The 12720-nt window shown below is 51.9% G+C and overlaps 1 protein-coding gene across 3 annotated transcripts in view; it reads left to right on the plus strand.

The window, feature by feature from the left end:
• Positions 1-4090: 4090 nt before the first annotated feature.
• Positions 4091-12720, plus strand: part of GLIPR2 (GLI pathogenesis related 2) — a 20097-nt gene continuing 11467 nt past the window's right edge. For 2 of the 3 annotated variants that reach the window (XM_024762973.1, XM_024762975.1), the window contains exon 1: positions 4091-4195. In XM_024762973.1, coding sequence (XP_024618741.1) covers positions 4183-4195 — 13 coding nt within the window. In that variant the 5' untranslated portion in view covers positions 4091-4182. Of the gene's footprint in view, positions 4196-5121; positions 5315-12720 lie in introns of all 3 variants that reach the window. The other variant, XM_024762974.1, reaches the window with a different exon arrangement.

Here is a 12720-nt window from a genome sequence, read left to right on the forward strand (position 1 = left end):
GCTAAAGACAGTCTTAGAGGGAAATTTATAGCACTAAATGCTTATGTTAGAAAAGAAGAAAGGCTTACTCAGACTTCCCTGGTGGTGTGGTTAAGAATCCACCTGCCAATGCAGGGGACACGGGTTCGAGCCTTGGTCCAGGAAGATCCTACATGCCGTGGAGCAACTAAGCCCATGCACCACAATTACTGATCCTGTGCTCTAGAGTCCGCGAACCACAACTACTGAGCCTGTGTGCCACAACTACTGAAGCCTACGTGCCTAGAGCCTGTGCTCCACAACAAAGACAAGCCACCGCAATGAGAAGCCGACGTACCTCAATGAAGAGTAGCCCCCACTTGCCGCAACTAGAGAAAGCCCGTGGGCAGCAACGAAGACCCAACACAGACAAAAATTAATTAATTATTTTAAAATAAGAAGAAAGGCTTAAAATTAGTGACCTCAGCTTGCACCTTAAGAAACTGGAAAAAGAAGAACAAATTAAACCCAAAGTAAGTGTATGTATGTATATATATATATATATATATATATATACACACACACACACATATTTATAAAGAGAAATCAATGAAATTGTAAATGGGAAAACAATAGTGAAAATCAATTAACCCAAAAGCTGTTTTTCTGAGATCAATAGTACAGTTGATTCTCATTATTTGCAGTAATTATGCTTTATAAAGTTGCCGGGAACACTGAATTAGAGAATACTGAACCATTGCTCCTAGAGAAAGTACAGGGTTAGGTTCCTGTGAGCTTCTAGTCACATTTTTTTGTCCGACAATCAATAATAACCCTGATTTATGTGTGTCTCTGTTTAAAGACATTCTATTTAATATATACTGTTGATTCATCAACATTGGACTCATGGCCAGTAGCACTATACCTCATGCCTGGAAGAAACTTATCTAATGTACATTTTCTTCTTAAGGCACACCACAGCCTTCTTACAGTTAGGGACACTAAACAGCACTTCAGCACTTCACTTGGGGGTCATTTTAAGGAGGAAAATCACCACCACCACCACCACCAAGAGAAAGTTACCAAAGCTCACTCAAGAAGAAATAGATCATCTGAAAGGTTCTATATCCATTAATAAAGCTGAATTTATCATTTAAACCACACCCCCAAAAAAGGACCTCCATGCCTAGATGGCTTCATTGATGATTTGCAGCAAATATTTAAGAAATAATACTAATTCTATACAAACTTCCAGAAAATAGGAGAACCCTTTCCAACTTATTTTCTAAGGCCAGCATTACCCTGATACCCAAGTCTGAAAAAGACATTACAAGAATAGCAAACTAACTATAGACCAACATTCTACAAAACATATCTGAGAGGGATTAAAGAAGATATAAATAAACGGAAAGATATACCATGCTGGTGGATCAGCAAACTCAATATTGTTAAGAGGTAACAGTTCTTCCCAAGTTTATCTATAAATTCAAGGAAATCCCAATCAAAATCTCAGCAGGGTATTTTTAGTTGTTTTGTTTTAAAGTAATTGACAAGCTGATTTTTAAATTTACATGGAAATAAAAAGGACTTAAAAGGAACAAAACAACCTTGGAAAGAAAAAATGGGGAGATTTACACTCTGATTTCAAGACATTATAAAGCTGTAGTAATCTAGACAGTGGGATATTAGTAAAAATAGGTATATAGATCAATGGAATAGAATAGAGAGCCCATATATATATATGGCCAATTGGGAAAGAATAATCTTTTCAAGAAATTTTATTGGAGCAATTTGATATTTATATGCCAAATAAGAAAAAAAGAGAGAGAGAGAGAACAACAACCCTGACTTCACACCATACACCATAATCAAAATGAATGTAAGAGCGAAAACTGTAAAACTTCTAGAAGAAATATAGAAACTTTTCATGATCTTGGAGTAGGTAAGGAGTTCTTAAATAGGACATAAAACAAACAAAAAATAACTTAGGTCAAACACTCTTTCCGTATGACTTTTGTTGCCATATCTCTTTTCTCTGGGGCCAGCTAGGCAGCGACTCCCCCTCCAACCAGCCCAGGGCCCTTGGTAGGGGGTCAACTTTGGCACTGACATTCAGCACACTGTCCCTTCCCTGTGCCTGCTGCTAAAGCCCACAGCATCCCACCCTACACAGACTCCAAAGATGCCACTACTTAGGATCCTGTCCCCCACCCATTCTCAGGCTCTCACCTCTAGCCCTCAACTCTATACAAGGAGATGTGAGTGAAACTTGGTCCCCACAAGGGCTTCTGGCTTCGTGCAGTGAGTGGCTCCACTGTACTCAGCTATCTCAGCCCATGCACCACCTTGAAGTTTTGTTTACAATGGAAACCACCTTCTAGAGATTCTAGAGGTGACATGGAATTCTTCCTACTGGGTTCATTTGGTCATTTCAATGGGGATCTGTTGGCAAAATGGGAGAGGAATTGAACAGAGGGAATTAGACCCCCACCTAGCACCAGAAGTCTCTTTGGATTTAGAGTGGGCAGCAACTTGGTCCCCTCTGATGCTGTTTGAAAGTATGAAACTACAGAAAATGTATTTGCCTGACGTAGGGGAGGGAATAAAGAGGGCAGTGCTCAGCCTTGCCCTACTGGATATTTGAAGCCCCTGGTGTTAAAAAGTCTACCCTTAAGGGACTTCCCTGGTGGCGCAGTGTTTAAGAATCCGCCTGCCGATGTAGGGGACATGGGCTTGAGTCCTGGTCTGGGAAGGTCCCACATGCTGCAGAGCAAACTAAGCCCGTGCACCACAACTACGGAGCCTGCACACCACAACTACTGAAGCCTGCGCACCTAGAGCCCGTGCTCCGCAATGAGAAGTCCGTGCATCGCAACGAAGAGTAGCCCCCCGCTTGTCACAACTAGAGAAAGCCCGCGTGCAGCAACGAAGACCCAACACAGCCCAAAAAAAAAAGAAAAAAAAAAAGGTCTACCCTTATAATAAGCAAGTCAGTTCACTTCAGTGCCCACTTGTTGAAAGGTCTTAAAATTAGCTTCCTTCAATTAGGGTTTACTGAGCCCCTTCCCCAATAAGGAGTTACTCTGGGGACTCTCACACAGGTGCCCCGGGCTATGTCTTTATTCCCCACTCTTCTCACACGGGGTGGGGCTGTGACTGAGACCAAGTCTCCCCAGTGCCAGGTGTGTACTGACCACTGCCCCAAGGCCAGAAAAGATCAGGACCTCTGGAAGTTGAAGGGACCCATATGCCCTGAGGGAAGGGTAGGACTTGAATGGGCAGAGATGGGCCAGCAGCCCATGCTGACAGAACAGCCTGAGGAAGGCAAGGAGGCGAGGAATCTCAGAACATGTTTGAGGAATATCAAAAAGTCTACTTTGGGGAATTCCCTGGCGGTCCAGTGGTTAGGACTCAGCTCTTTCGCTGCCAGGTCGGGTTGGATCCCTGGTCTGGGAACTAAGATCCCGCAAGCCGCTTGGCGAGCCCTCCCAACCCCGCAAAAAAGTCTAGTTTGACTTCAGGGGTGGGGGATTTGGCTTGGTGTGACAGGCAACGAGGGACAAGAGGACAGGTCAGAGCGGGGCTGCAGGAGCCTCCCTGGGACGGCCACGCAGGAGGGCTGGGGAGTGCCCATCTCCCACCTGGACTCGCACCAGAGGGTGTGTGCTGGGGAGAGGACGAAGATGCCCTTCGGAGCCCGGGGTCACTGGGGAGGGGAAGGCGGCATGCTCGGGGCCTTAGGGGTTTGTGGGGGTCAGGCCGCGGCGGGAAGAGCACCGACCCCTGGTGACGCGGGTCGGAACCGACCCTCACACCTCGACTGTGAGCCCCGCGGTCCCCGTAGCGCATCAGTTGCTGAGCATCTACCAGGAACAGGGTGAGAGGCGTGGTCTTCCCTCTGCATCCCCATTCAGTGTCCCAGAGGGACAGGTATCCAGTACGCCCTGGGCTCCTCGTCCGCACCTGGAGAGCCCTGAGCGGTCGCTGGGGTCCCCACTCGGGGCAAGTTCTCGGGAGCAGGGCGAGAAGGCGCGCGGTGCCTCCTCCAGGCAGCTGGCGGTGTGGCCCCAGGCGCCTCCTCCTGCAGCTGCCGCTGCCTTATAAGGCGGGGGCCGGGCCGCGCCGGGGGAGGAGCTGCGGCCGCCCGGCCTCCTCCTCGGCTCTCGGAGCGGCGCGGGGCCGGCAGGGAGCGCAGCGGGAGCCGAAGAGCGCGCGGAGCCTGCCATGGGCAAATCAGGTGAGCCCGCCGTGCCAGCCGGGCCGGGGTGCGGGGATGGCTCGGAGCCCCAGGCTCCGGGGTCTTCACTGTCACTCTTCCCGCGGTGGGCTGGATCCCCGGGGAGCGGGTCGACAGCCTCCGCCGGGGCGACACGGTTCCGGCTGCGCTCCGGGACCACTGGGTGCGGGATGGAGGGGCTCGCGACGCGGGCAATTTCCGGGGCAGCCAGGAAGCCGGGGTGGCCGTCGGGCCCTCGGGAGAGAGGGAGGAAGGCGAGACCGAGGGAGGGTCCTCCTGTCTGCGAGCCAGAGATTGCGTCAGGGAGGGCTTCCAGGCGCTGATGGGATTAGCGCTCAGCGTCCGGCCAAGGCGTGGCTTTTGCTTTGTTTCAGGACAGGGTTAGAGTTGGAAAAAGCCACAGAACTGTGACAGCCTCTCTTCCTGCAAAACAGCTTGCCCCGACCAACCCTCCGAAAGACAGCTCTGAGCATCCTTTTCTTCGGTCGTTGTCCCTCCTCCTTTAAGTGCCCCTCCACCCCTACCCGGTGCCAGACTCAGTCAGGCTACACACGGTTGCCAACAACGGCTTCCCCTTTCTCTCTGACCTGTCGCGGCCCATCCTCACCACGGTGGCTGTCCCGGTGAAGTGCCGTCATTCCCTAACACCTTCCATCCCATTGTCTGCAGGTGAAAAGAGTACACATTCTTCAGCTCCACGGCGGGGCCCTCTGGGAGTTGATCATCGCCCCTTTCCTCCCCCTGCACTCAGCTGTGCTCTGGGCATAGCTCTTCCGCTGGGTTCCCTTTCCCAGCGCTCACCACCACCAGCAGCACTCCACCTCTCCCACTTCGGTGAAGTTGAAAATCCTCCCCATCTTTCTAGGCTCAACTCCTGTGCTGGGAGCCCACCCCGATTTCCCCACCTGGTGTCTTCTTTGTTGCAGCCCTCCCAGCAGTCAGGTTGTGACACTACCCAGCCAAAGATCTGTTTCCCACAGACTCCTCACTTTTGGCAGCCAGGAACCATGTCTATCTCAGCATAGTTCCTGCTTCACAGGAGGCCTTTTAATGAACAGCTTTTGAACAGAGTTCAGAAGTCATGCTTCATGGGAAGTTGAGATTGTCAGCCTCAGATGGGTAAGGCTGGGTCTCTTCTTGAATCTGTCCTCAAGATCTGGACTTATGAGGTACCAGTGTTGGGAGTAAGTAGTTTTCTCTGGCATTGGTCCTAACCTGCCCTTATCTGTAGTTACAGGTCTGGCTTTCAGCCCTGGCTCTGCTAATCACTTGCTGTGTGATCTCAATCAAAGCCCTTTCCTTCTCTGTGCCTCAGTTTCCTCATCTATGCAAGGAGGATGGCCTATATCATCCCCAGGGTCTTTTACAGTATGGAAAGGTGACTTGCAGTTAAAGAAGAATGTGATAGGTGGCGGGTGTGGGGAGAGGAGGGCAGCTACACGAGCATGGAAGATGTGAGAGGGCACTTTGAGATCCCTACTTGGGAAATCAGTTCCTTTCTCTATAGATTAGGAGAAAATCCACAAATTCTCTACAGCTACATTTTAATCAGTTGTTTCTGGCTTCTTCCCTAAGAAACAGTTTTCCAGAACTGCTGGGTGCCTATCTTCTATTTGTTCATTCATCCCTCTCCCCCTCTCTCCCTCCCTCCATCCTTCCTTCCCTCCCTCTCATCCTTCCATTCCACCATCTATCAGCTCTGTACCAAGCTGTGGACCCAGTGCTGCGGAGGGCATGGCCCCTGCCCTCAGGAGTGTTCATGTGGATTATGAAATGCACCATAAAGCAGATTGGGGGGATAGACAGGCACCACATGGCTCCAGTAAGAGGTGGAAAGTGATCTAAGCCACAAGACAGGTACAGGTGAAGAGAAGTGGGAGCTCAGGGGAGGGGAAAATCTCTGCCCAAACATCCAGTGAAGGCTCCTGGAAGAGGTGGTCAGACCCCAGAGTGTCTTGGAACTTTGGACTTTTTCCGATGGGACCTGGGGGGACCATTGAAAAGCATCGATCTCAAAGCCGCAGGACTAGAGCTGTTCCAGGGTGGAGGGCGGATCAGATGGGAAGAGGGTGGAGGTGGGGGTCAGGGAGAGGCTGCTGTAGTTACTCAGGCAAGAGATGACAGAGACATCTAAGGGACTGGAGAGGAAGCGGCGATGGAATTTTGAAATGGTAGCCTCGAGCAGACTTGGTGACTAACTTGCCGTGAATAAGAAAGAAAGGTCAGCGGTATGAATCTGGGTGCAGGAAGGTGATGACACCTTCCAGGACTGGAGGTGCAGAGTCGAGCAGGATGGTGGTGGAAGACAGGTTAGAGGTGGTTCAGGAAGTTTCCACCCCCCTTCCCATGCCCACCCTCCACATATACCCAGGGACCTTTCAGAATGCTGGCCCTTAGCCACATGCATTTTATTTGTCTCCCCCCTGCCCCGCCCCGAAGACTCTGAGCCCCCTGGATAGTATCCGGCTCCCCTAAGGGTCCCCAAGAGAAAATGACTTTTCTGGGTGACACGGGCCCAACCTTGATGTTCCGGGCCGCCAGCCTGAGGCTGTCTGTGCCCAAAAGACAGGCGGCATCACAGATGTGTATCCACCCAGGGGCTTTCTGTGGTTCCACAAAGACCTTCATAAGGAGCCTGCCTCTTCTGGGCCTCAGTTTCCTCATCCCTGCCTAGGAGCCCATCTCTTTTTCATCTTCAACCTCAGATATACCCCAGAGCTGTTGGGGTAGCGGGCATTGCTGGAAAAGTGTCACATAACCAAAACAGCTTAAATTCCAGGAGTCACTTGGCCCAGTGTTCAGAGACTTCCAGGTCCGGCCACTGACCCTGGTCTCCCCGCTGGGCTTTGGTTTGCAGCCGGGCAGAGAAAGGCAATGGCCTGGGGCTCAGTGAAAGCCTCTAATATAGTCCCTAATAAGAGTGATCACCAATTATTCTGCTCCTGCTGTGTGCCAGGCTTGGAGCTGGGTATTTCACATGTGTCACTAACTTTCGTAACAGCACCGTGAGGCAGTTGTTATCAGCTGAATAGATTTACAGAGGTTGAGTACTTCACCCAAGCTCACACCCTGACCAATAAGTAGACAAACTGCGATTTGTACCCAGCTCTCTGACTTCCCAGCTGGGTGCTGTCCCCTCTACCACAATGACCACTTGTCATTCTGCTTCTCAGCCTGGACTCTGGCCCTTAGGGACATCCACACACCCTCTAATTGTCTCTAAGAATCTTGTTATCCCTTGACCCACATCTCCCAGCCCCAGAGGTTATCAGAGCAGAAAGACCTTCAGGGACCAACTAATCCGAATTTTCTACTGAGCAGGGCCCTCACACCTCTGCAGGGGGAGGCCATGTGGCCAGGTCAGTCCCAGCAGTACCATTTTCATCTGTTGATTCCAAAGAGAGGTTCAAAGAAAGGGTTTCCCTGCTTTGAAGCTATTTTGAAAACCACAGATGTCATCCTTCCTTCTCACACAGGTGGGGAAGCAGGGCCCTGGCACTGGGCAGGGACTTGCCCAGTGCTGGCGGGCAGGCCTGAGTGGTGGCAGGCAGGGCTGGAGAGGGGACCACCTGTCTGCTGGTGAGAGCAAGCGCTCTCTCTGCCCTGGCTTCTTCAGCCCTTCAGTGACTATTGCCCATCACAAAGGGGCAGCCGATACACTGGGACATCCTTGTCATTCTTGCTTAGGGAAAGGAATATGTATGTAAGGTGGAAGGTGTGTGAGATCCCGGGCAAAGGAGGGACATTCTTAGATCTGGCTCTAATGTGGACTCACTGTGTGACCTTGGGCAATTCACATGTCCTCCTAAAGACCAAAGTTTCCTCCTCTGTAATGAGAAGAATCCTGTCCTCAGGCTTACCCAGTGATGGTGTGAGAATCTCATTCATTTGTTCTTGTGCTCACTTACTCAGTAAATATCTGAGCTCAGAGGTACTGAAAGAGGTCATCAAAGGCCAGGTTAAATACCAGCAGCCCTGCTCCTGTTAAAATCTGGGAAGGGATCTGATGGGGGCAGTTTCCCCCAAGGCCAGGAGGAACTTTGGACTTTAGCCTCCTTTAGGAGGCTAAAGGCTCCTCTTCCCGACAGTAATGATAATAATTATAGCTGACATTTAGTTGAACTATAGTTGTTCACTTTGCTCCAGATCTGTTCTAAAGCATTTACGAAGATTAATTTATTTCATTCTCACAACAACCCTATGAGGTGAATACTGTTGTCCCCATTTTGTATATGGAGTCAACGAGGCACAGAGAGATGAAGCAACTTGTCCAAGGTCACCCAGCTAGTAAAAGGCAGAGCTGGGATTTGCCTCTTGAATTTCCTGGAACCCAAGCTGAAAAGAGCTACTCATCTGGAACTCATTGCTTTTTTGTTTGTTTGTTTGTTTTTTGAATTTTATTTTATTTATTTTTTATACAGAGGTTATTAGTTACCTATTTTATACATATTAGTGTATATATGCTTGTTTGGTTTTTGTTTTTGTTTTTGTTTTTCTTTTTGCGGTACGCGGGCCTCTCACTGTTGTGGCCTCTCCTGTTGCGGAGCACAGGCTCCGGACGCGCAGGCTCAGCGGCCATGGCTCAGGGGCCCAGCCGCTCCATGATATGTGGGATCTTCCCGGACCCGTGTCCCCTGCATCGGCAGGCGGACTCTCAACCACTGTGCCACCAGGGAAGCCCATATGTTTGGTTTTTAATCAACTTTTTATTCTTTCTTCCTGATAAACTAGCAAAACCAGCTTTGCCCCAAAGGCTTTCTAGCCTCTTGCCAGGGGACCAAATAAAACCAGCTTTGCCCCAAAGGCCTTCTAGCCTCTTGCCAGGGGACCAAAGGGGCCTGTCCATAATTCCTGCCTTGGCCCCTCACGGTCCTGGGCCTCTCTGGTAGGGAGTCTGGCGAGGGCTGAGAAATGAGTCAGCTGGGCTCTGGGAGGCCTCCGAAGAGGATGGATGCTGAGGGAGGAGCCCGTCCCAGCCACCAGCTGTGAGGGAGGAGGGGCACGGACCTCCTTAGATTCTTTATTCAACAGTTAGAAGCTCTGCCCTAAAGAACCTTCAAGAGCCCCCAGTCCAGCCCCACCCAAGATGCCTGCACCCTCCAAGTGGCAGAGACCGCCCTGGCCAGCCGCCTTCCCTCAGCCGCAGGCGCCAGGCCCAGGCAGCCCCTTCCACCTTTCAACAGCTCTGGCCTTAAGCCCCAGGTCTGCCCCCTGGAGCTTCTACTCCACAGCCCCTGATTTTCCTCTGGGGCCCCTCACGATGGTCTGTCTATAAAGGCCTTGGCACAGAGGAGGCTCTTGAGAAACCTTAGTTCTTTTCTCCTCTTCCTTCTTCCTCTTCTTTCCCCTCAGAGATTTGAAGGCGGCTGCCAACCCCACTAGGCCGATCCTTCTCCTGGGACTGGTGGCCTTATCTTTCTCTTCTCAATGATTTCCTCTGTCTCGTGACCCTTGGGGTGGGGTGGGGTTAAGGGCAGGGTTTCTCTCCTCGTGGGCCTACCTCTGGACCAGTTGTAGGAATGTGGACAGGTTATTTCCTTCTTGAGCCTCAGTTTCCTCATCCAAAAAATGGGTACAGTAGTGGAAGCTCCCACAATGGTGGTGAGAAGTAAATCAGATCTTGCACAGGCCTGGCACCTAGAATGGCTGGCCATCGAGCAGAAGAAAGGTCCTCCTTCATTCCAGGCTGGTACCCTGAGGCTGTGTGGGTTCTGAGCCTCAGTTTACCCTCCCACAAAATGTGGGCATAATCCCTCCCTTCTTCTCCCCCCACAACCATGGGGTGGCTCTGAGGGCTCTCCCTGCATCAGGCAGGGATGGGTGGGTTTTCTTTGACTCCTTTTTCCTTATGTTTATCTGCTCTCAGGTTTTTCTACAGAAGTGAGGTGTGCCTCTTTCTGGGTGTGGTCATCACTGGTATCTTGCCTCCCTGAGGTTGAGGTTCTGCTCACAGGGGCCGCCTGGACTGGGACTGGCTGCCGTGGTGAGAGGGGACCAGTGAGTCAGCCAGGGGTGTGGTCATGGGGCCCCCAGGCCTCCCAGCCAGGGGCAGGGAGAGAGGGCACCCCTCCTGACCCCTTCCTAGGAACCCTGGCCCAGGGCACTGGCTCTGCTGGGATCAATGACTGGCTTCAGCTTCTGGGCTACAAGCTTAGGTTGGGCGCAGGAACTTTCACTTTTGTTTCACTACTTCCCACATTCTGGGAGTGCAGTGACCTAGTTTTTAGCAGTCTTATGTCCCCTCTGCCAAGGAGACTGCAGGGCCTGAGCACTCCAGAGTCCAGTGTATCTCACCCCAGCACTCAGAGCTGTCTTTAAACGGGCTTCACCTTAGCGACCCACCCATTCCCCTTATCTCCACCTCCTCCACACAGCCCCGGGATACATCAGGTCCCTTCCACAGTGGCCCTTTCTGCGCTTTTGCCTCCTCATTACCTCCTCCAGGGAGCCTTCCCTGATACATCTGTGGTCACCATTGCCCATGCCACTCAGTCCCATGCATCTCCCGTAGTGTCCCACCGTGGCCTGCCTGGGACATAGGAGCTGGAAGGGATATTAGTATGGGCCTGGCCAGGTCTGACACTCAGAGACCTTCTGCCACTTTGTGTGTATCCACACCTGCCCTTGCATGGACACATACACTTACCTTGATCACTCGTTAGACAAGCTATGAACTCCTGGAAGTTTGGGGTCAGTCGGTCATCTTGCCTCCTCTCACCCCTACCCTGATGGGACCTTATGGGATCTCAGGGTTGGAAGGGACTTAAAGGTCATCTGACTGGGTCTTCAGTGCCTGAATCCCTCTGAGAGGCATCACCTGCTTGTTTGTCCCCAGTGCTGGAGAGCTCACTACCTTGCGAGGTAGCCTTTTCAGTCTTCAGAAAGCGTTCATGGAGAGAAAGATCTTTCTTAGGCTGAGCTGAAATCTGTCATCCTGGCTTTTCCACCCACTGGCCCCAGCTCTGCCCTGTGGGGCCCCAGAATTCAGCAGGGCCCTCTACGGTGTCTTCCAAAGTCTGATCTTCTCCTGTACTTGCAACCATCCCTTATAAGACCACATATCCAGCCCCTCCTTCACCTCATCACCATCTCTGAACACACTTCAGATTCTTACTGCCTCTAATGCAAGGTGGGGCCTGGGCTGGGTGAAGCATTCCAGCTGGACACTGACTTGTGCAACACATCGCCCCGTGGGTTTCTGGCTGCCACACCACCCAGCTGACTCCTTAGCGTGTTGTCAGCGAGGCCCCAGTGCGGTTCCCGTGAGTTGTTGTGGCTCCCACCACTTGCACCTGAGATATTCTTTTTTTTTGCAGTACGTGGGCCTCTCACTGTAGTGGCCTCTCCCGTTGCGGAGCACAGGCTCCGGACGCGCAGGCTCAGCAGCTATGGCTCACGGGCCCAGCCGCTCCACAGCACATGGGATTTTCCCGGACCGGGGCACGAACCCGCGTCCCCTGCATCGGCAGGCGGACTCTCAACCACTGCGCCACCAGCGAAGCTCCTGAGATATTCTTTAAAAGTCTCTGTGACTCCATTATCCACAGGAACATGCTAAACCCCAAATCTTTTTTTTTTAATTGCAAAAAACACATGACATAGAATTTACCATCTTAACCATTTTTTAATGTAGTGTAAAGTATATTCACATTGCTGTAAAACAGATCTCCAGAACTTTTCCATCTTGTAGATCTGAAACTCTATACCCATTAGACAGCATCTTCCCTTTTCCCCCCTCCCTCCAATAAACCCCAAATCCTTGTCTTTCGTTCCAACAGGGGCTTGGCCGGCCTCTTGGCCACAGAGGCCTGAGACTTCAGGTGGTAGCTCCACCCTCTGCCTTGTGCCCAGTTACCATCACCAGGGTTTTCACCTCCACGCCTTTGTCACAGCATCTCCCCATCTCTGCCTGTCAACCCAGATCTCCCAGATCCTGGCATTCAGCAGCCCCTCCCGCCGCTGTCCCTGTCTCTCTCCACATTACTCTGACTGGACCCCACTGCACTGCCCTGCCGGGCCCTGGAATGTTTGAGGTCAGGACCTCTCGCTGTCCGATATCTTGGAAACCCCTTGGAAAGCTCGACCACCACTGGCATAGCCTGCAGTTTCCTTCCCTCTGCTGGGTTGGCGTCTAGCCCAAAGCTCTGGAGGGCAAGCCCTGGGTCTTCTTCCCTCACATCCCCTCAGAGGCCCAGTGGGATTCTATCTGAAGGCCCAGGAGACCTGAGGGATCTGGCTGAGGGAGGGGAAGAGGACCCCTGCTGCTTCATCTCCACGGCCTCTGGGGGAAGACAGCAGAGGAGCAGAAAGGTGGCTGGTGAAGGTGCCTGGGCTAGTGGACGGAGGGGTGCTTCTTTCATCCTCCGGTTTACACCCTCCCTGCCCATGGCCAGGCCTCAGGGGCAGGCTCCCGCCAGAGGGGACTAGCTCAGTGTTATGGACCCTCTGTGGCCATCGCTCATAACTCACCCAGCTCACCCCCCGTTTCCATGGTGGGGGAGGTGGGGGGAGGGAGAGGGGGGACT

This window comes from Neophocaena asiaeorientalis, unplaced genomic scaffold (genome assembly GCF_003031525.2).
Source record: "Neophocaena asiaeorientalis asiaeorientalis breed wild unplaced genomic scaffold, Neophocaena_asiaeorientalis_V1.1 scaffold449, whole genome shotgun sequence".
In the NCBI taxonomy this organism is placed as follows: domain Eukaryota; kingdom Metazoa; phylum Chordata; class Mammalia; order Artiodactyla; family Phocoenidae; genus Neophocaena; species Neophocaena asiaeorientalis.